This window comes from Tachysurus vachellii, chromosome 3 (assembly GCF_030014155.1).
Source record: "Tachysurus vachellii isolate PV-2020 chromosome 3, HZAU_Pvac_v1, whole genome shotgun sequence".
In the NCBI taxonomy this organism is placed as follows: Eukaryota; Metazoa; Chordata; class Actinopteri; order Siluriformes; family Bagridae; genus Tachysurus; species Tachysurus vachellii.
The window spans coordinates 6,946,085-6,969,584 of record NC_083462.1 but is presented as its reverse complement, the minus strand read 5'-3'; the positions used below and the strand labels follow the sequence as shown (position 1 = coordinate 6,969,584).

Sequence of the window (23,500 nt, the reverse complement as noted above, 5' to 3'; positions counted from 1 at the left end):
AAACTATAGCACCCTGATCAGGCATGTTTTAGCGATATATGAAAGTGTTTTGCCTTAAATAGTGTGCCATTTGTTATTTAGCCCCACACCATGGATGCCACTGGGTATGAAAACAAACCCCATGAAGTGCACTAGCCTATTAAGGAGTCATTTGTGGAGTAGCATGATGATAATTATGTTCAGCTGCAGCTCATTGAAGAGGTGGCTTTAAAAGCTAGTAGGTTTTGCCAAACGTAGCTCTAAAAGTGCACTTGTAAGCTAAAGGACAGGTGGTTTGTTCAACATGTTTGCTCTTGGCAGTAATGGAGAAAGCCCAGCAGTAAAGTTAAAGGCCTGGCAGAATGTTCCACTAACACCAGGAAGAATACCTAGCTTCTACGTTCCTCAAAAACTGCACCTCAGCGTTTCTCCTCGATTCAGAAAACCCAAAGATTCAGATGAGTACCAGCTTCTGCCTCCCTGCAGTCCAGAGGAATCTTCTCCAAGGTCTCCGTCTCCACACTTTCCCTTCAAGCTCCGTTTCCCGCTACAATCAAACCGGAAACACAGCGAGGAGGACGCGTCTGACCCGTCTACACAAGCAGCGATGTCCCTGAAGCACGTGGAGAAAATCACCACGCCGTATGGGTTCCGCACCTTGGCCGCCAGCCCAAACGTGAGCCGCAGGGAGTCGCTCTTTCACAGACGCAGAGGACAGGAAGGCTGTCAAAGTCCTGCTGTCTCACCTGCCTTTCCAGAGCTTATAGACTCACCCGTGCCCAACATCTCCGACCAAAACGATGAGCCGAGCCCAGAACCGTGTTGCTCTGCTCCAAAATCTGAGAAAAAGCGACTACAGCTGCTCTTCAGCAAGACTCGGGTTGCACTCAAGAGTCTCACGCCGAGAAGCAGGAAAAAACATGGCAGAAAACTGCAGGATGTACTTTAAGCTGTTTTGTGGGCAAGTTATGAACCAACCTGTGCTAAAGAATTTTAAATAAATAAAACTTGTTTTATATAAAAATTAGTTTCAGTTCTAATTTTATTTCTATACAAACAGCTGAGTCCATTTTGAATGTTGGAAATCTTTCATCTCAATGTTGACATGGTGAAGCCATTTTTTTAAAAAACAAGGAAGGAGTCTCCAGTATCAGTGCTGTGAAATAATTACAATAAGGACAGGACTTTTCATGTGTGGAAGTAAAAGGCTACAGTGAAGCTGTTTAAGAATATGAATATAAAAGGGGGAAAAATCTAAGACATGCCATTTTTTAATGAAGAGGTTTGGCAAATTTCTGTGGTGTGAGTAATAAACATATTGGGAAGAAGTGTTTTAAAAAAAAATTTAATTTGAGATCAGTTCTCCAGGTGAGGTTTCACCATTTTTAATGATCTAATGCCCCTTTTCCACTGAGGCAGTTTGAGTGCTGGTTCGGAGCCTAATTTACAATTGGTTCTTTTTTTTTCGACAGCCAAAGCACCGGCTCTGAACCAGGAAAAGTGATTCGTAAGTAGCACCAAAACGTTGCTGGTCTAGACTTAAGAACCGCTTGTGTCAGGGGCTGTAAGTATACTAATTTTTAATACACTTTACCACAATATGGTACATTATCAACACACATGATAGTAGGTAGCTACATGCTAAGGCTAACTTTTTTCTGTGTTAATGATAAAATAATGTTATGTACTTTCTTGATTACAACCTCCGTTTATACAGATTACATGGAGCTGCACGTACACGTTGGATTCGCTATGTTTGGATGCTAATGTAGGTTCACAAAGCCTTGAGCATTAACAGTAAAGCAACATCCGCCATTGTTGAGGTGTTTGTCGCTGCTGCGCTAATGTTGCTGGGACACGTGACACGTATACAGTGACGTCAGACTCGGCTCTGTGATGCTCTCTAACCGATGGAAAGACAAACCGGTTCATAGAAGGTTCGCCAGTGGAACCAACTTTGAACCAGCGCTAGCTCTGAACCAGCACCCGGTTCTTTCTGGTGGAAAAGAGGCATAATCTAAGTTCGTCTTCCCAGCTGTGTTCAAGACACTCAAGTACCCTCATATGTAACGACCCTGACTCGTCTTTTATTAAACCTATTTTAAGCTGCTCTCCTTTTATAAACGTATGATTCATTTCAAACTTCGCAACCATTTATTAAAGACCCAAAGTGTTTGTCCCTGCCTTTTTTATTAATATCATAAACCTTTAACATAGTTATGATTTTTTAATGAAAATAGGTCAGTAGAAAGCAATTTTCTTAAAAAGTCTGTCATGTCAAGTCCATCATTTTGTTTTTTTTCCAACAATCCAATTTCTGCACCTGTGCTGTGCACTCGTGGTAAAAATCCATCGAGGAGGAGAGTCGTCCTCCCTGTAAAACCCCCAGCACCACCTCCATCGGGCCACGACGTCCAATCGGGACAAAGAACGATTTATAAGGGACAAAGCCAATGCTTGTTCGTTATCAAGCGATAAAATGCATCATCTTGGGAGCAGAGAGCGTTTCAACGTTCGTGGTGAATGCTGGAAATTCATCTCCCTCGTGTATTGTGAAGCTGTTTTTTCCCCTCCCTTTAAGCACAGCGTTTGTGCTCAAGCAGGACAAGCGTGTTGTTGAGTACAGAGCCACTAAAGAGTGACTCCTGTGTGCAATTTTATGTCATTCTGTCCCAGTCGTGGGAGGAAAGCAGGCTATTGAAGCTTAGCAGCTCCACTTCAGCCTCGGTTATGTCCCCAGTCCCCAACCAGCCAGTCACACTAGTGCTAAGGGAAGCTAAAGAGTGAGACTTCCTGGCTGGTTCCAGTTAAAAATCCCAGGGGAAGGAAATCTGGTGCTTCCTCTTTGATGAGTGGTCAGAGCAGATGACTGGCTGGTGGTCTGTTCTCCAGTGATGTCACACTGGAATGGGCGTGGTCATGGGAATGTTGGGGGCCAGGGCATGTGGAGATTGGCGTGACACCTCAGTCACTGTCTGATCCCACGGCTGACGAGCCTTTCCGTTTCCTCTTGGGTGCTTTGGGTTTGGAGTCCTCTTCTTCCTGCGGTCGCACAAGGAGATGATTAGGATTCAGGGCAGAATTCATTTATATCCAAGTATGTGGCATGTAAATGTAAAAATTAAAAAATCCTTAAAAATATTCTTGTTTGCCGTAACCCGACCGACCCTGTCAATTTAGGACCGACTTGCCGGTTGTAAATTTGCGTTAAGACCGACCATTTTTTTTACTCTTCAAACAACTAATACAAAAGCTATTTTAGTAAGTACTGTATTGTAAATATATAAATTGCCTAGGCCTACATACAAACGCTATACAAGAACATACAAGGCTATGTTCTTTCTTTTAAATAAAAACCCGTGACGTCATCTATGTTTACACTATTGGTCACACTATGGCCTGTGCGTTCGCTTCGTCAGAAAGTCAACGTTCACTGTCAGAGTCAACGGTTCGCGCTTGGTAATGATGGCTGCGGCTGCAGTAAACAAAATGTTCGCGGTCACCGTTCAACATCATACGGGTTCAGGCACCATAATACATCTAAAAAAATCATTAAAATAGCTCGACACCGCTTTAACTTGGCACGAAGTTTTGGAAAAACTGTGCCCAGCATCAAACTGAGGTTTGCAATGATGTGCCTGAAGGCGTTTTAAAGTCATACCTACGTTTAAAGTCATACCTACATAATCACCATCACCAAAATTGTACTTTTTTTTTAAAAATTGAAACTTGAAAAAAAAAATAGACCTACCTACCGACCCTTTTTTTTTTTACTGTTACTGCAGCCCAAAATATTTTTAAGGATGGCCTCATCGACTCATATGTCGAACATTCATATGCAGAAACTCACTGAGGCGCTACTGGAGCCGCTGTCCTCCTCGTTGTTGGCTGGAGGTGCTGCTCCTTTACGCGAGCGTGGAGAGGACGCTGGGGCTTTGCGCCGAGATTTGGGTGGTTTTGATCCTCATACTCCTCAGCTAAGGAGAAAAGGTCGCTGAACCTGGTGAGGAGAATCAGATGAACATGTAACTCATACGCTTGACCTTGGAATAGTGGTGCATTCACATGTACTCTAAATGTACAGTTTTACTGTGGAGAGACTTGCCTCATTTTATGGGCTTCATCACAGCTGGCCTGAACGTGCTGAAGAGCCTGCAGGATGGGCGTCTGGGTAAAGACTACACACACACACACACACACACACATACACACACACGTAAACATACATACTATTCATAGACAGTATACATCAGAGGAATGTTGATTAAAAACAAAAACAGACTCACAGTTATTCTTGGTGTTGCTGAGGCTCAGCCTCAGACTGTCTAGATGCTCCAACATCTGTTCCAGGGTCAGTTGAGCCAATTTACTGCTGGAGCTTCGTAAACTGCAAAAACACAACAAGGCAGACACGAACACGCATGACTGTGATATGTACAATTCCTATGAGGATTAGGGGGTTAAAAAAAAAGATTGGGATCAGAAGTTGGTACGGATTACATCTTGGCGTGGTGATACCTCTGACGTTTGCGAGGCATGTTGTTGTTCTTGATGAGAAGAGCTTTGATGTGCTCGGCCAGCTGGTCGTCGTGTTTGGCTGCCCAGTGGCGCAGGATGCTGGTGGTGAACTGATCCTCCGGGTGACACGGCCGACTCAACACCATCTTCACCATCTCCTCTGTGGGACTGCATGTGGCATGCAGGAAACACACATACACACACACATTAAAAAGAAGCTGTCATTGTTTAAAGCTGCAGTCAATGTGATTTTGGGTGGTGAGATGTGTACCTTTCCCTGCGGAGTTGCAGGAGTAAGCAGGATAAAGCTTCAGGATGTTCTGTACACACACAGAGTGAGAGAGAGATAGAGAGAGAGAAAGAGAGAGTTGAAGCATAATGAATTGATCCCAAACACAATAATAAAGCTAAACCAGGACAGTTTGTGAGGAACTCACCTTTGTATTTGAGATGCTGTAGGATGGGGATGATGGTCTCCAGTGGGATACTGTGGGCCAGAAACAGCTGCCATGTGCTGTACTGCTCAAACGTCTCCCAGTCCAGTGACTGAACTGTAACACACACACACACACAGGCACGCACACACAATTAGACAGCGTGTACACTCAGGACCTATTCAGACATCGGTGTCTACTGATCTGATTACAAGCGGAGAGACCAGAAAGACACGGGACACACGTGGAGACGGACATGGACACTTACTGAGGATGTTGAGCACTGAGTCTTTGCGGAACATTACCAGATTTCCCATCATGACGTGACACATCAGCTCCTGAAGCTGGGAACACAAGAACATGTTAAAAAAAGAAAAATGGAGCGAGGGTGAAGTCACAACTGAACCCTATGATGAATGAATACAGAACTGTACGCTACAAACAAACCTGTGTAGAGTCTATGACCGCTACGATCATGTTTAGGAGTTCTCCACTTCGCAGAGTCTCATCTGGGAACTGGAAAAAGGTCACACACAAATATTGAACACTATTATGAAAAGCTGACAATCTTTAAGAGATTTGATTTCATGATGTGATCGTTTCATCAGATTGCACACACGCTGAACAGAATCTTCCAGAAAACGTGACGTTTTTATAATGTGTCTCTACTCCAGGCACACGTGGCGTTTTGCAGATTTTTGTTAGATAGTTCTGACGGGATAAACTGCATTTGAAGTGTGTGTGTGTGTGTGGGGGGGGGGGGGGGGGATTTGTTTGGGGTGTCTAGAGTGCTGAGTGGTCTGAGACATCTCACAGTTTTTCTGAGCTTGAATGGTGTTGTATTATGTGCACTATACCACTGTGTCTTATGTTATATGTAGTGAGCATAAAGCGTGAAACAGGGAGCTGGTTGATTTTTATATGTGTGTAGCATAAAAACTGAAAGGCAGCTAAAAAAATAGAAGAATTTTTATTAGAAGAATTATTATTCGTTTCTTTTTTCTTACAGACACCTTCTAAAGCCAGTCACCTTATGACAGTCACCTAACCGCCACGTTACATCCTTTTTAACTACTTAGTGGTTATCTACCCATCAATCTATCAGTCTAATCATCCATCTAATTGCACTGCCATTTGTGTACTGTGATCTGTGTTCTCTGTACATTATCCACTTCCTTGTAAATCTGTAACAACAAACATTTTCCCTCAGAGATCAATAAAATACTGTGTATCAGCGCATCATTATGGTTAGTGTGAGTGTACGAGAGACTACAAAACAAACCTATTTAAAATAAATTACTCTTATACGGGTTGTGTAATGAAAAAAAAAAGAAGCAATCTGACAACACTGTGTGTGTGTGTGTGTGTGTGTGTGTGTGTGTGTACCTCTGTGTAGATGGAGGGTGTGAGGTAACAGAGGAGTCTCACATCATCCTCCTGGCAGGCCTTCATGTCCATCATGAGGCATGTGTGTAGGTCCCCCAGTGCAGTGGCTTGAGCAAACGACTCGTACAGACTCATCTTCCCCGCTGCCGCTTTACTGTCATGATTCAAGGAGGAGAGAAAGAGGGGGGGAGAGAGAGAGAGAGAGAGAGAGAGAGAGAGAGGTTTTACCATGACAACACTTTATCGGATCTCATTATAAAGCCCTGAACACACCCGACTGAGAGTGAGACCGGGAGAGGGAAATTGGGGGGGGGAAGACAGACAGAGTGAGAGAGTGAGTGAAAGAGTGAGAGAGAGACAGACAGACAGAGTGAGTGAAAGAGTGAGAGAGAGAGAGAGTGAGTGAAAGAGTGAGAGAGTGAGTGAAAGAGTGAGAGAGAGAGACAGACAGACAGAGTGAGTGAAAGAGTGAGAGAGAGAGAGAGAGAGTGAGTGAAAGAGTGAGAGAGAGAGACAGACAGACAGAGTGAGAGAGTGAGTGAAAGAGTGAGAGAGAGAGAGAGAGAGAGAGAGAGAGAGAGAGAGAGAGACAGACAGAGTGAGTGAAAGAGTGAGAGAGAGAGAGAGAGAGAGAGAGAGAGAGAGAGAGAGAGAGAGAGAGAGAGAGAGAGAGTGAGTGTGAGAGAGAGAGAGAGAGAGAGAGAGAGAGAGAGAGAGAGAGAGAGAGAGAGAGAGAGAGAGAGAGAGAGAGAGAGCCCCTAAAGCAGAAGCAGTACCAACACCACCATTTTCTTGTACATTGTCACGGTTATTAACCATACAGAGAGAGAGACAGAGTGAGAGAGTGAGTGAAAGAGTGAGAGAGAGAGACAGACAGACAGAGTGAGTGAAAGAGTGAGAGTGAGAGAGAGAGAGAGAGAGAGTGAGTGAAAGAGTGAGAGAGAGAGACAGACAGACAGAGAGAGAGAGTGAGTGAAAGAGTGAGAGAGAGAGAGAGAGAGAGAGTGAGAGCAAGAGAGAGAGAGACAGACAGAGTGAGTGAAAGAGTGAGAGAGAGAGAGAGAGAGAGAGAGAGAGAGAGAGAGAGAGAGAGAGAGAGAGAGTGAGTGAGTGTGAGAGACAGAGAGAAAGAGAGAGAGAGAGAGAGAGAGAGAGAGACAGACAGACAGAGTGAGAGAGTGAGTGAAAGAGTGAGAGAGAGAGAGAGAGAGAGAGAGAGAAAGTGAGTGAAAGAGTGAGAGAGAGAGAGAGAGAGACAGAGACAGAGACAGAGAGAGAGAGAGAGAGAGAGAGAGAGCCCCTAAAGCAGAAGCAGTACCAACACCACCATTTTCTTGTACATTGTCACGGTTATTAACCATACAGAGAGAGAGACAGAGTGAGAGAGTGAGTGAAAGAGTGAGAGAGAGAGAGAGAGAGAGAGAGAGAGAGAGAGAGAGAGAGAGAGAGAGAGAGAGAGAGAGAGAGAGCCCCTAAAGCAGAGCAGTACCAACACCACCATTTTCTTGTACATTGTCACGGTTATTAACCATACCACAGTATGACACTAAATAATCCTGTCTTGCTCTGTGATAAATGTGGCCACAGTTACGGTCATTAATAATAAAGCCATAACACACCTGGCCTTGAGGTAGTACAGGAGGTGATATCCAATTTTGGGCTGTTTCTGGTAGAGCTCAGCGAGCATGTCCAGCAGCACTGAGAAGCCACTGTTGTCCTCCTGCATCTGACACAGGTTCCTGAAGATCAGACACACTGGCTTACACACCGACTCCTCCAGCGACCTACACACACACACACACACATTAAGAATAAACACACAGGATGTTATGGGTTTTTTTTTTTTGCAGAGAAAGAGAGAGAGAGGCAGACAGAGAGAGAGGGAGACAGAGAGAGGGAGAGGGAGAGAGAGAGACAGAAAGACAGAGAGACAAAGAGAGGGAGACAAAGAGAGACAGAAAGACAAAGAGAGACAGACAGTCAAAGAGAGAGACAGAGAGAGAGACAGACATACTCCTCAGTGATTTCCTCTGGCAGCACATCTCCTCTGAAATGGCTTTTGAACAGCTCAGCTAGACAGGAAGCGAGAGTGGACATCTGCTCTGAGTCAAAGTCCTCCTAAAATGGACAGAAATATGGACAGTCACTACCTACATCATAGACAAACTGTACACAATCCTTCAACCTGCCCATGTAAACTCACCTCGAGAATCAGGTCCACGATCTCCTGCATGACTTCACACTGCGTCTCTGTGTCACTGCAGCACAATAAAACATGCTTCAGTGTGAGATCTCACAGGAACCTGTACCTCCAGACTATAAAACACACCCCTCCCGTCTGCTCTGATTATTCTACTAATTTACGGATTACTGAACAGATTATTCTGCTCAATTTAGATGGACATTTGACAGTGGACAGATTGGCCTCGTGGTCCACTGTTCGAATTCAGACGTATAGAGGAAGGTTTTTTGTTACAAAAAGTGCACAACCTCCTCAGACATGGGCACCAACGTCATAGCCAGGGTTTAAACTTGTCAAAGCTAAACTGCTGTACACGCTACAAAACACGGCCGCTCTCTCACCTCCCCTTCTGTAACTGTAACACTTTCTCCTTCAGCGTCTCGTCCAGCTGGTCCACGTAAGGCGTGATGTCGGCCGGCTCCTCTATATAAGTCTCCTTGATGTGCTGAAACCTGAACTCGCGTTTCTTACCTTAGGAAGAAAATTGCAGCATGAAGCAGCAAAAAAAAAAAACGAGTCCCTAAACACTCACGTACGTGTTCGACATCTAGGTGTCGCTTCATCAAACCTGAGATCGCTTCATCAAACCTGACAAGAGCTGAATCTCTTACCCTTGTTGTTCAACTCTTCCTCGTCGTCGCTAAACGTCGCGTCTGTGTTGTCATAGCAACCGTCCTCCTTATCCAGCACGTGATTGTCCATCTCTAAGGGAACAGACTCCTCCGTTTTCACTGAAGAAGTAAAAGATAAAGTGTAAAAAGTCAGATGGTCGTAATGGCCAAAATGGTCTGTAGGTCAAAATGGCAGTTTAGTGAGAGGAAGGTTTTGGGATCTGAACCTTCTGTGGTTGGAGAGGGCGAGTTACAGAACTCAGGGAAACGTTCTCTCAGCATGGAGCGCAGCTCCCGGTCCAGTTTGGGGTTGTCAAACAATGGAGCCAAGTGTCTTAAAGCAAACGGGGAGATGTAGAGTTAGAGCACATAACCTTTTGTATTATTTTGCTTATACCACAGCAACTCACCAGAAACTAAGCATATAGTCGCTGTCGGGCAGAAACCTCGTATGTCCAAATTTGGTCAATTTCATATTTTTTCACATATCGACGCTATTGGTCAGTCCCCACGTGGGTCTGTTATTTTTACAAGTTATTAACCAATCTAAAGTCTTGAAAATAGCTTGAACGCAAATCTCTTAACTCCATTGGACACTTCAACTGTCCACCTCTTCCTCACTCCGCGGGAGAGCTTCGCAGCATATTTCTCTTCAAGAAGAGTCGCAACGAATCAACACGTCTTCTGAGGTAAATGTCTTCAAAACACTGGGCTCAAAGAAAAAAAAATCTTGACCCCCGCTAGTTCTGGTGCTCGTCTGAGGACAGGAATTTAGCGCAAGACAATCCACTGCAACGCGGACTAAACCCTGTGCACTGCAGATAAGGTACGGCGTTTTTTTAATTTCCTGAAAAATAACATTTTTGGAGATACGAGGATTCCGCCTGACAGCGACGATATATTTATTTAATGAAGACATAAAACATCGTATCTGTTTATACTTATTATATTTAGAACATCCACAGACAAGCTGCCTCCTGTTATCACCCGTGTTACAGCAGCTGTACAGTCGCTGCTCCCTTACCGCTCTTATTTACTCCTTGTTCATAAGTAACTTGTAATAAATACTTAATAACTAATTAATAAGCAAGATATAAACAACTAAAAAACAACAAAACATTTCTTGAAGACTTTCCTGTGGCAGAAATCTGACAGTCAGCTGGAGACTTCAAAAAAATTCACCATAGTTTATTTTATTATTATTATTATTATTATTATTTTTTAAAGATTTGAAAAAAAAAATTGAATCAGTTTATTAGACCCAAGTGTCTAAGTTTACTACAAAAAAGATAAGTATTAGAATAAATGGATTTCCAGCTGCTGTCAAAGAAACATCAAAAATGAATCAAAACCTTTTAAAATATCTGAATCGGGAACTCGACAGAATGGTGTATAACTGGTTTAATTAACCTGTGTGTATGTGTAAAAAAACACTCACGCCAGAACTCTCTTCTCCATAATGAAGTTAAGCGAGTTGAAGACGCCCTGCCGTACTTGGACCTCCAGTGGTGGAAAAAAGTTGGGGATTATCTGGGATAAAAGATAAAAAAAATAAATAAATATAACGGACTATCTTTGTCGTCACTGATTACTGCACGTCCGGAAACGATATAACAAAAAAGCACAGTGCGCCTTTAACACTTCAATCCAGAGTAAACCTGACAGTGCTGACGCGGTGAAACTAACACGGTGCCTTAGCATAATTCCACTCACTCGACACATGAAGTCCAGCAGCGTGGCAGTGATGGCCGGATGCGGCTTCATCGAGTGATGCATCACCAGAATGGCTGGCTCTGAAAACACACACATTTACACGTTAAATGGTTAGAAACAGCAGCATCGGGAGACAAAACTGGCTTCATCCTACGTTCCATCCTCACCGATGTTCATGATGCTGTCTTTCTCCGGGTTGAAGAAGAGCCAGTCGTAGAACAGGGCCAGTTTGGCGTTGGAAGCAGCGACGTTCGACTGCAGGGGTTAGAATAAGCAAATAAAAGTAGTTTGAATGTACAAATATTTTAGTATGAGGACTGAAAGCTGGGTGCACAGATTTTCAAAAAAAATCAATAATGTGGAGTTGAACAGGATTTGCGAGTGTCTAGGAGGTGAAGATCTTCATCCTTCCTTATACTTGTTGTACTGAATTAGTATTAAAACAAGGTGACTGGACTTTTTAATCACTTCTTCCAGAAATCTTCCGCAAAGCTTTGACTGACTAATTAAAAAGTATTCATAGGTACAGGAACTATCCTATAAACATAAATATCTTATGTATAACAATTCTGGCTGTAAATAATGTCAGCTTGGAACAGATTGTAGTAACAGTATTTAAACATGCATATTAAAATACTGTTACTACAATCTGTACTGAGGGAGTTAAAGTGCTCCGGAACTGCTGAGAAGCCCTGTGCTTTTTGTTCTCGTCTTCGGTAAACAATTTATTGTAATCAGGTTTGCTGTGAGTGCTGGGCATGTAGCCAGTCCATCACAATAAAGGACATAAATCAGTTAGCTTTGTGAATGCTGAACGTGCCAAATGAACAGTGATTAGAGTTTCGAGGACAAATACGCTCTGGACAGCGACAGGGATTTAGCAAAAAGTTTCTAAGATAGATTATTTGAGCAGTGAGCTCTGCTGTGATTAGAATAACAGTGAGTAACGCATGCTGTGCGTGTGTGTGTGTGTGTTTACCGTGCAGGTGGTGAGCAGCCAGCCAATGATGGCCCAGCGAGGCAGGATGTCTGAGCTCAGGACCTCATTAGAGGGATGCACCACCCCGCAGATATATCGAATCAGATCGCACCGTAGTGACTGACTCTCAGCTGTGGACAGGTACTGCCTCTGAAACCAGTCCTGATAGCGCTTCTGTTGGCCGAATCGAACCTGCAGTCACAGAGAGACACGGAGCAACAGAGACACTTAACTACACGTTCACCTGCCTGTACAGGCGCATGTAACACATTCTGTGTGCAGAATAATAAATAATAAATAGCTTTAAATGACTAGAAACTCCAACACATGCATGTTCGGTACTGCTTAGTTGGTATATAGTAGGTGTCACTGTTGTGTGCGTGAGAGAGAGCATGTGTGTGTGAGAGAGAGAGCACGTGTGTGTGTGTGAGAGAGAGAGCACGTGTGTGTGTGAGAGCGCGCGTGTGTGAGAAAGAGCATGTGTGTGTGAGTGAGAGAGCATGTGTGTGTGAGAGAGAGAGAGCGTGTGTGAGAGAGAGAGCACGTGTGTGTGTGTGAGAGAGAGCACGTGTGTGTGTGTGAGAGAGAGCACGTGTGTGTGTGTGAGAGAGAGCACGTGTGTGTGTGTGAGAGAGAGCACGTGTGTGTGTGTGTGAGTGAGAGAGCATGTGTGTGTGAGAGAGAGAGCGTGTGTGTGTGAGAGAGAGAGCGTGTGTGTGTGTGTGTGTCAGTGAGAGAGCGCGCGTGTGTGTCTCAGTGAGAGAGCGTGTGTGTGTGTGTGTGTGTGTCAGTGAGAGAGAGCATGTGTGTGTGTCAGTGAGAGAGAGCATGTGTGTGTGTGTCCGTGAGAGACAGCGTGTGTGTGTCAGTGAGAGAGAGCATGTGTGTGTGTGTCCGTGAGAGAGCGTGTGTGTGTCAGTGAGAGAGCGTGTGTGTGTGTGTGTGTGTCAGTGAGAGAGAGCATGTGTGTGTGTCAGTGAGAGAGAGCATGTGTGTGTGTCAGTGAGAGAGAGCATGTGTGTGTGTCAGTGAGAGAGAGCATGTGTGTGTGTCAGTGAGAGAGAGCATGTGTGTGTGTGTCAGTGAGAGAGAGCATGTGTGTGTGTCAGTGAGAGAGAGCATGTGTGTGTGTGTCAGTGAGAGAGAGCATGTGTGTGTGTCAGTGAGAGAGAGCATGTGTGTGTGTGTCAGTGAGAGAGAGCATGCGTGTGTGTGTCAGTGAGAGAGAGCATGCGTGTGTGTGTCAGTGAGAGAGAGCATGTGTGTGTGTGTCAGTGAGAGAGAGCATGTGTGTGTGTGTGTCAGTGAGAGAGAGCATGTGTGTGTGTCAGTGAGAGAGAGCATGTGTGTGTGTGTGTGTCAGTGAGAGAGCGCATGTGTGTGTGTGTGTCAGTGAGAGAGCGCATGTGTGTGTGTGTGTGTCAGTGAGAGAGCGTGTGTGTGTGTGTGTGTCAGTGAGAGAGCGTGTGTGTGTGTGTTCTCACCCTCGACGTCATGAACAGTAGCTTGGTCTCCATATCAGGAGTGAGGCGGCAAGCCAGGAATTTGCGTGAGGTTCGAGACGTGAGAAGCTGCAAGAGACCTATGAAGGCATCACACACACACACACACACACACACACACACACACACACGAAATTAAACATTTAACTACCAAATCTCTCAGATGATGATGATAGGGTTAGTGCTTTATTAAAGGCAGGTGGATTTAAAGGTTAAATCAGTAACATCTCAAACACAAGATTAAAAATGTCCTGGTATGAAGTAATAATACATAAACTGCAGTCATGACCCTTTACTGTTACATCTGGGTTCTTTCCATTTTTATAGAATTTAATCCCAATGCTTAATGTTTAACCCAAAATACCTTACTGCAACACACACACGACACACACACACACACGACATACACACACACGACATACACACACACACGACACACACACACACGACACACACAACACACACACACACACACCAGTGTACTGTGGGCTCAGGCTCTGAGGGTTGTGCAGCAGGTCTCTCCACAGGAGCTCCATCTCAGGGATTCGAGCTACATTCTGTAACAGTCTGACGAGATCTCTCCCGATGATGAAACACTCCATAAACTGACAAAGGAAAACGTGAGAATCACATCACACTGAAACTAATAAGAGCTTTGTGATAAGTACATAAAACTGGAGACATGTCACAGAAAAACTATGGATTAGTAAATGGTGTGTTGGTTCTTATTAGCTAAATGTTAATTCCTTAGACACTGAATGGCACGTTTTGATTGAGGAAGCTGGATAAGTAACTAAACTGCACATCGAACTGATCTCTTCGGTTTGGTGCTGTGATCTGGTTCTGAGATCTGGTTCTGACCCATGATGCTCCTTTACCTCAGTCAGTACAGGACATTTAAATAAAATTGTACCATCTCTTGTTTCACTTATGGAAATAATCTGAATTTAAAATAGAAACAAAAGAGAAACAAAAGAGGAACTATTTTGGTTCAGGAAAGTCCGTCATTCGTAGTGCATCTATATACGATACAAATCACAAGGTCACTTGTTTGATCACATGATCTCACACACCCTCTCTCGCAGCAGGCCGATGCAGAAGTCCACCTCTCTCTGGCGGAGCGACAGGAGGCCCTGCGTCCCGTGATCCACGATGAGTCTCAGGTACGTGTACACAGACATGGCCACCAGCATACCGCTCTTCAACACCCACTCCCTGTGCACATAAACCAACACTAACTAACACATTTGCATACATTTTCAGCAGTCCTTCATCCGAAGAGGTCATCGTTTACCAAACTCTGATGATACAGCTCATAACGTTTCATTTCTCAGAATAGATATTATTAGATATTATACAAGTCATAGCTGGTTCGTACCGACTGATATCTGTGGCGGCAAATAATGTGTAACGTTAATAGGTGTAAATATAGAAAAGTAACCGTCATAGCGCAGTGTATTAACTGTACCTTTGATCCACTAAGATGTCCAACACGTTTTCAGCCAGCCACAGGTTTTTACTGGAAATGTCACCACCTAAAGAAAGGAATAAGCCTCATGAGGCCGTGCTGTTACGGGCAACTAATCGGTGATGGAGTTGTACAAAGTAAAACTTGTGAATTGTACAAAGCCCTGACACTGAAGACTCTTCCATAACTGGTAAATAAATGTCTCCTCACCACATAAAAAAAAAAGATTTATTTTTTAAATATATTTTACGTGAAGTGTCCTCTACACCGGTCCCTGCGGAGGAGTCGTTAGTATAGAAACGATAGAGTTAGAATAGCCGCGTTAACAGAAACCTGCGATTGGCTTGATAGCCTGTAAGAGAAAATGAATCAACACCTTCTAAGCAAACAGAATGGAGTGTTTAACAGCCTGGGGTAGAAATAACTTTAACATGATGCAACGTACCAGCGATCTGCTTCATGAGGGTCATGAGGACTCCGTCGGCTCCTATGACCCCACTCTTCACCAGCTCTCTGACCACCCACACCAGCTGTGATGGAAAAACAGGGTTTGAGCAGCATGACCTTGGGAGAGACACCAACTCACCAACACACAGTAAACCAGCAGTATGCAAACCTGTGTGTGACACTGGTCCTGCAGTTTGAGGAACTTCTCCATGAGGATTTGGTTAATCTTGATCAGAACCACATTCATGCCGTCGCGGTTGACTAGCGTCAGGTCTCTGTAACACTGCGTGTAGAAGAAAGCATAGAGTTATAGTCACAGACCTGAGATAGCTTTAAAATGAAGTGTGAAGTACAAAGGCATGTTCTTAAACATAAGTGATGTTGAGCATTGTGTTTTAACCTGAAATGAGGTGCATTTTGATGTATTATCATCCTACAAGACAATGCAGTAAGATTTAGTACTTTGCGAATGATTTTATTTTAGATAAAGACTACTTGTTATTCCCTTGTTATTAGACAAAGACTACTTGTTATTCCCTGGGACAGAGCAGTACATGGGCCAAACAGACAGGCTTCAATGGCCATGACTCCTTCACTATGACACAACCACAGAAGCCATGTCACCTCAGGTCAAGAGGCTTTTACTGTCATTTTGTCATCATAGAAAACAAAAGTTCCTCCAGGATCCTGGTGCTACAGAAAAACACAGATCTACATAAGACAACACAGAACTAAGGGCTAAAATAAACCTATCCACCTAAAGAAGGATTACTTATTGCTTTAATAAGACTTAGTGGAATAAAGGCCACACCTTCTTCAAGAAGAGGAACAGAGGAGGAATAGCCGCCTTCACTGAGAGACAGATAAACACCAAGCCCACACATCCTTCACTGACAGAGACAAGTACTAACAAGATGCCATGTTCTCTGTGACAGACGCATGTCTACATGCCCACTTTACTAAGACTTAGCTTCGGAGGCCACACCCACTTTACTAAGACTTCCAGGGTCAGAGGTAGGGTTGCAAAATTCCAGGGATTTTCAAGGCTGGAAACTTTCCATGGAAATTAACGGGAATATATGGGAATCAACGGGAATATATGGAAATAAACTGGGTATTTTTAAAAAATGCAGAGTTGCCTATAACAAGGAACTTAAATGTAGTTTAAAAAAATCTTTCAGCATAATTTTGTTTAAAACAACAAGATTTAATGCCATTTAAGTTGAATTTGTACCCTGCGTTCCTCGGTCACTTGCACACAGCACACTGCTTACTGGAGGGCCATTGAGGCCAAACCCCCTGCATGTACTTGCATTCTTCCATAACATGCACAGTAACACTTTATTTTAGGCTCATTTAACTAGTGAGAATATTGGCTATTTATTAGTACTTATTAAGCACATATTAATGCCTTATTCTGCATGACCTTATTCTACATTCTTAATTGTACCCAATACCTAAACTTAATAGCTACCTTACTAACTCTTAATAAGCAGTAAATTAGGAGTGTTACCACATGCACAGATAATTTGATGACCCCCCACCCCACACACACACACACACACACACACACACTCTCACTCACTCCACCCTGAAATTAAACAAATCCTCCATATATCACTTAAGGGGGGATTCACCTCCATTTTCCAGGCCTTGACAACCACAGAAGCAGAGACCTAATAAGCTTGAGAAAAAATGCTTAATTTTACATTTTGATTGGGACTTTTTTTAGAAAGGCAAGGGTGGGGGATGCTTTCATTTTGCAGCAATCATAGAGAAATATGTTTATTACAATTGTTAAGTTTATTATGTTTATTACAAGCATAATAATGTTTATTATGCTTTTGTGTTACTCAATGAAAGAATCAATTAAAGTTCTACTTAATTAAATCAGTCAAGACGTCATTTTTAAAATTTGTATTACCTTGCATGCATGTCTGCTTATGACCAAACAAAATGTTTATGTTTGTATATGATATAGTTTATATACATTTCCTTATATTTCCAAATAATTCCCATAAATTCCTGTAAATTCCCATAAATTCCCGTAAAGTTTCCAATTTGGAATATTTCCAAAATTCCCCATATTAAGTTCCTGTGGAAAGTTTCCGGAAATTTACCGGAAACTTTCCGCCCCTTTGCAACCCTAGTCAGAGGCCACACCCACTTTACTAAGACTTCCAGGGACATAGGCCACACCCACTTTAATAAAACTTACAGAATCAGAGGCCACACCCACTTTACTAAGACCTCCAGGGTCAAAGGCCACACCCACTTTATTAAAACTTACAGAATCAGAGGCCACACCCACTTTACTAAGACTTCCAGGGTCAGAGGCCACACCCACTTTACTAAGACCTCCAGGGTCAGAGGCCACACCCACTTTATTAAAACTTACAGAATCAGAGGCCACACCCACTTTACTAAGACTTATAGCAGTGGTCTTCACTATTTTTTTCATGTGAGCCACACTGATAGGACAAAGTCAATAGGAGAGCCACTTTCACCGCAAAGTATGCCAAGTTATTCAGTCTTAAATAGCTTATCTGCTTAAATACAATGTACAATATTGCAATACAATAATTACTCGAGTTGCGGATGACGCATGCTCCCCATCAGTTACCTCTTTTGTCACTGTCACATTGCTTTGTTGCTGTTCATTTTGTGCGCGGGATTGTTTGATAAGAAATAGATCCATTTTTTAGTCCGTGTGTACAGTAAACACAAGTTGTTAACTAGCATGAAACACAAACTAGCTTCTGACAGGCCGCCAAAAACTGGCTATTGCGGAACGCAGTGAGTCAGTGACGAGTCAAATAATATATATAAATATATATTATTATTTGTAATAGAGCACATTCATTTTTCTATGCGTCCCTGATTGTTTTTAATGTTATTTAAATGAAAAATACATTTTAACCACATGATCATATCATCGTATTATTTACTGCCATGCGAGCCGCATATTAAAGCTTGGCGAGCCGCAGGAGGCTCGCGAGCCTCGCAATGAGTAACACTGACTTATAGAATCAGAGGCCACACCCACTTACCTAGGACTGACAGGAAATAAAGCCACACATTCAAACCGATGCACCAATACCAATGTGTAAATCTTCACACCTTTAACATATTTAGGTGCGTGTGTGTGAGAGAGAGAGAGAGAGAGAGAGAGAGAGAGAGAGAGAGAGAGAGAGAGAGAGAGAGAGAGAGAGAGAGAGAGAGAGAAAATGTGTGTTGCTTCCTTACCCGCTGTGCTTGTGGAGGCTCTGTGAGCAGCAGCGTAAACAAGCCAAGGCACACTTCCTCATGCTGCTGAGGACCTTTACACACCTACACACACAAGCATATTTATACAAGTGATCATCATCATCATAATCATCATCATCATCATCATCATCACACAATGTCAAAATCCCGTTTTTAAAAGCGGTACATTTGGTTCTTGTGCTAACGTGGATGTAGCTGTCGTTACAGCGGCCAGCATGCTCTTTATTTGCTTGTACTTTCTAATGGACTTGCAGTGTGGGCTACATCTCAGAAACCTTTCCCAAGTAGCCATCTGAGATTGTGGTTCTCTTAAAGATATTAGGATTTTTCATTTATGATGTTCATCCTGTAGATAAATAATCATTTACCTTGCAGTGTTGTGAGTAGACTGTCTAGATCAGGGAGTGTGGATTGAACTAGCTGTAGTTCGGCGAACCACACGAACGTTTAAATCAGACCAGAGACTAACTACAGAGTCAGACACGTATTTAATAAAATTTTATGGAGTCTTTATTCTATTTTAGCTTCTCTGGTGTGACAACGAAGCCACAGACGAGTGGACAGAGAGGTGTGTGCTTATTCTGTCTCATCCGGTTAAAAGGGGCAAGTGAAGCATCACTGTGAACTAAAATCAATTTGTCCCATCACTCATGTGTAAGGATGAAAAATAATTGCTGCTGTTCTTCAGTTCTGTTAGTTGCTGAAGCTTTGTGAGCATGAACAAAGATCTTTTCTTTAGTTAAATGCATCTGATCTCATGGCTAGAGCATGTAAATGACTGTCAGAAAGACGTGAGCTAAAGAAAACTCTGCTTCAGCGCTCTATACAAAACCACACTCCCAATCTAGGACCTAGAACACACTAATGCAAAAGAAAGAGGCGGGGCTTAATCCACTGACATAGAACAGGACTGACGGCTCCGTCCTGATTGGTTAGATGCTCAGAGTGCACGTTATTTATTCTTCGTTTATTTATTATTTGTTTATTGTACTATTTTTGTTCAAATTTCTTGGCTCGTACTTTTCCTGTGCTCCTGAAGACTATTTAACACGAGTGACATCACCGCCTCAAAAACAAACAGAAATACTCACGTGGGCAGTGAGGGCATCATTGGCTTCTCGTTCGGACAATCCGTTTGTAAGGGAAGTGGTGATGGACACACACCTTTCCAACCGCTAAAAAACACACACCAAAACATTTGCTTTAACACACAGGCCCATGAGTTCATAATATATATTTACACCACAATTCAGAAGGTCAGAAGTAATGCAACATACATAAAAACAGGAACTAACTTTTTAGATGCCGTTCCTCAATCTTAAACATAACTATATACTGTACATATAAAAGGTACAACATGTTGATCTTCAACTCTAACTGTGTTATAAGAGGAATAAAACACTTCAGGACATGCAGTTTTAGGTCAATAATCACCATCAGGATGGTCAACACTTTCCCTGAAATGATTTAGTCCTCATAACAGCAGCAGGAAATGGTATATTCCTTATTACAATCATCCCATATTATGGTTTTCTGAAATTCTGTGTAATTGTATTATTTACTTTCATTGCCATGTATTTATTTATTTATTTTAGATCGGTGTGTTGGTGCACTTTTTGGTTACAGTGTGGTTTGCAGATCCACCGCCTTCTCCAGAACAGGACAGAAGAATGAGACAGTCATAGATGTAAATTTTCCCTACAATATCAGAATAATTTAGAATGACATACTGTAGAAACAAGAGCAGACGTCTCATGCAAACGTTCCAACCCAGCAGGTGTTTCCTGAATGCCACAATTCAGCAGGTGAAAGCTGATGAGCACAGAGCCTTAAAGAAATAACCTCTTTCAGGAGTCCTACTTTGCTATTTTGGACATTTCAGCACGGTTCATCGTGTCACTGACATCCTGTCCTTGCACGGATGAAGGTTAGAGGCACAACAAGCCTCCAGTCTTTCACCAGGATCACTAGTGACTCCTTCCCTTAGCATTTGGAGGCACAACAAGCCTCCAGTCTTTCACCAGGATAACTAGTGACCTCCAGTCTTTCACCAAGATCACTAGTGACTCGTTCCCTTAGCACTTATAGGCACAACAAGCCTCCAGTCTTTCACCAGGATCAGTAGTGACTCCTTCCCTTAGCATTTAGAAGCACAAGCCTCCAGTATTTCACCAGGATCACTAGTGACTCCTTCCCTTAGTGTTTAGAGGCACAACGAGCCTCCAGGCTTTCACCAAGATCACTAGTGACTCCTTCTCTTAGTGCTTAGAGGCACAACAAGCCTCCAGTCTTTCACCAGGATCACTAGTGACTCGTTCCCTTATCGTTTAGAACAACAAGCCTCCAGTCTTTCACCGGGATCACTAGTGATCTCCAGTCTTTCACCGGGATCACTAGTGATCTCCAGTCTTTCACCGGGATCACTAGTGATCTCCAGTCTTTCACCGGGATCACTAGTGATCTCCAGTCTTTCACCGGGATCACTAGTGATCTCCAGTCTTTCACCGGGATCACTAGTGATCTCCAGTCTTTCACCGGGATCACTAGTGATCTCCAGTCTTTCACCGGGATCACTAGTGATCTCCAGTCTTTCACCGGGATCACTAGTGATCTCCAGTCTTTCACCGGGATCACTAGTGATCTCCAGTCTTTCACCGGGATCACTAGTGATCTCCAGTCTTTCACCGGGATCACTAGTGATCTCCAGTCTTTCACCGGGATCACTAGTGATCTCCATCATAAGTTCACCTACAGACAGCTCCCTCCCTTAACAAAGTTACAGAATGACCTGTACGCAGCACGATGACAGTTTCTACAGCAAACACAAGCTGCTAATGTTTGTATAATTTGTATAGTGTTACAAAAAGCCCCGTGCAGTGTGCACGTATACACAATATCCATAGCATAGGGAACACATATGTATGTATATTTATATGTACATACACACAATAGGAAACAAAGGGAGTGAGAGAATAAGAATAACAAACAGACTTGTGTGAGTGATAAATGTTGATGTAAAGGCCATGTGTACCTCCTCCAGCTCGTCTTTGGCGTCCAGGCTGGTGGACACCAGCAGCCGGCCCTGCGCTCTCCCCTTGGCCGCTGAGGGCTCCATCACCTCCCGCCTCGCTTCGCCTCGCCACCGCCGACTTCAGCGGGCTCAAAGGGGCTACAGAGGCTTCGGGGCTTCACGCAAACCCCAGTGTTTGTTTGTTTTTTACTTCCCTTTCCCTTTTTTAATCACCTGTCGTTTGCTTATGCACTTATCGGCACTTTGTCCGCCCACACACAATGTGTTTATGAAGCGAAATCACCAGCTTTCTCGAGGCCGCTCCGGTGTTTTCAGCCAGTGTCCCGACTACAACGGTCCAACTTCCGCAGCACACACGGCGGCCTACCGGAAGTAGTCCCTGAGATTGACAAAGAGGCGGGACAAAGATACGCGTTTGAACCAATCGTCTTCGGAATGCGTTTGAGTGACGTAGGATTTGACCACTCGTCAAGACAGCGTTCTCATTGGACCCTACGTTCACTATTTAAGGCTTCGAAGCCATTATTTCGACGCCTTTCTAGTGTCCCTACGTAGGCAACAAGGAGGCGTTTGGGATTCGGACATAAGGCGTTTTTTTTTTAATTTTTTAACCTTCTTTAAACTTAGTCCATAGTAAATACGATAGTTTTTTTTTGTAGAAACACGTTGTGGATTATTTTATGTTTTACCGTTTATATTTGTACACGAACAGCGTTTTTAACGTCAACAATAAGAGTTGTTGGTCGTTTGGCCGCACGAGGGCGCTGTCTGAACGACACTTTATTATGGACGAGAAGAAGGAAAAAAAGAAACCATCGTGGTGTCAGTCTGCTTATACACGTCCCTTAAAGTTTACTGGAGACTTGAAATCGACGTCTGCTTCAGTATTTAACCTGCACATGAGCAGATTTACAGGATCAGTAGCTGCATTAACTTTAATTCTCATCATTTAAACTGCTAATGGAGCTTTGCGTCCATATTCTGACAGAAATAGTGATTTTCTAATCAGGTTTATTGGCCAAATGTGTTTACACACACAAGGAATTCGGTTCTATGAGTTACACTATGAGTTACATGTTCTCTCACCATGAACAATGTGCATACTGATGTTCATAAATAACATATTTAGTGTGATAGTTTTTATTTTATTTAAATGTATGAACCCCTTTTAATGATAACAATCATCCTCTGTGACTCTCAGGAATAATGAAAACACAACACACACACACACACACACTCATATACACACGCACACATACATATACACACACATACACACACATATACACATACATACAGACACTCATATACACATATACACTCTCACACACACATGCACACATACATACACGCACTCATACACACACACATACACACACAAAGCTGGAATGTGCGAAAAAGAGTTTCACTGGATTGCAATGAAATCTTATTTTTTCTCCACAGATTTCTACTTATATTTACTTTTTCTTTTAATACTTAATGAAGAAAAAAACAGGAAAGACAGGAAGTTGTAAAAGTGGTACTGTCCCTTCATCTCCGAAACTTTTTTATATGCTTACATGGACAACAACAAAAAACAACAACAACAATAATAATAATATAAACAATTCCTCCACTTACCTCATGGGAAATATCAAGAGCTCGAAACATGATTGATGCATTTCTTTAACGTAATTAAACAATAATAGACTCTTCAACCATCAGTTAATGAGTCAAGTGTTTCATAGTGATCAAATACGTAGCAACAAATCAAGCGATTCTTAGTTTAGTGATGCAGCGTTCAATTGTGTTTCATTCTGTTTTACAGACTCCAAAAATAACATTAAAAAAAAACTGTACATTTCTATCAAGATTAATAGCTATTAATCCTGTAAAATAAATACAGAGTGTTGTGTTACACAATGATTACATGCAAGACTCGTC

General features: G+C 42.9%; 2 protein-coding genes across 2 annotated transcripts; one reads left to right on the top strand and one right to left on the bottom strand.

Annotated features, from left to right (window-relative positions):
- The first annotated feature begins 248 nt into the window (after positions 1 to 248).
- On the top strand, positions 249 to 956 carry LOC132842186 (C2 calcium-dependent domain-containing protein 4C-like). The gene has a single exon (XM_060864853.1). It carries the CDS (start codon positions 284 to 286, stop codon positions 926 to 928), a length of 645 nt encoding a protein of 214 aa, XP_060720836.1. The 5' UTR covers positions 249 to 283; the 3' UTR covers positions 929 to 956.
- A 1,194-nt stretch (positions 957 to 2,150) lies between these two features.
- ints3 (integrator complex subunit 3) lies at positions 2,151 to 21,953 on the bottom strand. The gene is given in 30 exon segments (XM_060865572.1): positions 2,151 to 3,021; positions 3,830 to 3,939; positions 3,942 to 3,979; positions 4,085 to 4,157; positions 4,266 to 4,366; positions 4,498 to 4,665; positions 4,769 to 4,817; positions 4,935 to 5,048; positions 5,200 to 5,275; positions 5,379 to 5,447; positions 6,318 to 6,471; positions 7,937 to 8,101; positions 8,332 to 8,435; positions 8,521 to 8,575; positions 8,901 to 9,030; positions 9,171 to 9,290; positions 9,398 to 9,504; positions 10,609 to 10,700; positions 10,884 to 10,963; positions 11,051 to 11,138; positions 11,863 to 12,054; positions 13,347 to 13,444; positions 13,840 to 13,969; positions 14,438 to 14,579; positions 14,833 to 14,899; positions 15,278 to 15,362; positions 15,449 to 15,562; positions 18,526 to 18,609; positions 19,638 to 19,721; positions 21,578 to 21,953. Coding segments are annotated over 30 exon segments (3,051 nt in total). The 5' UTR covers positions 21,662 to 21,953; the 3' UTR covers positions 2,151 to 2,943.
- Positions 21,954 to 23,500: the final 1,547 nt, after the last annotated feature.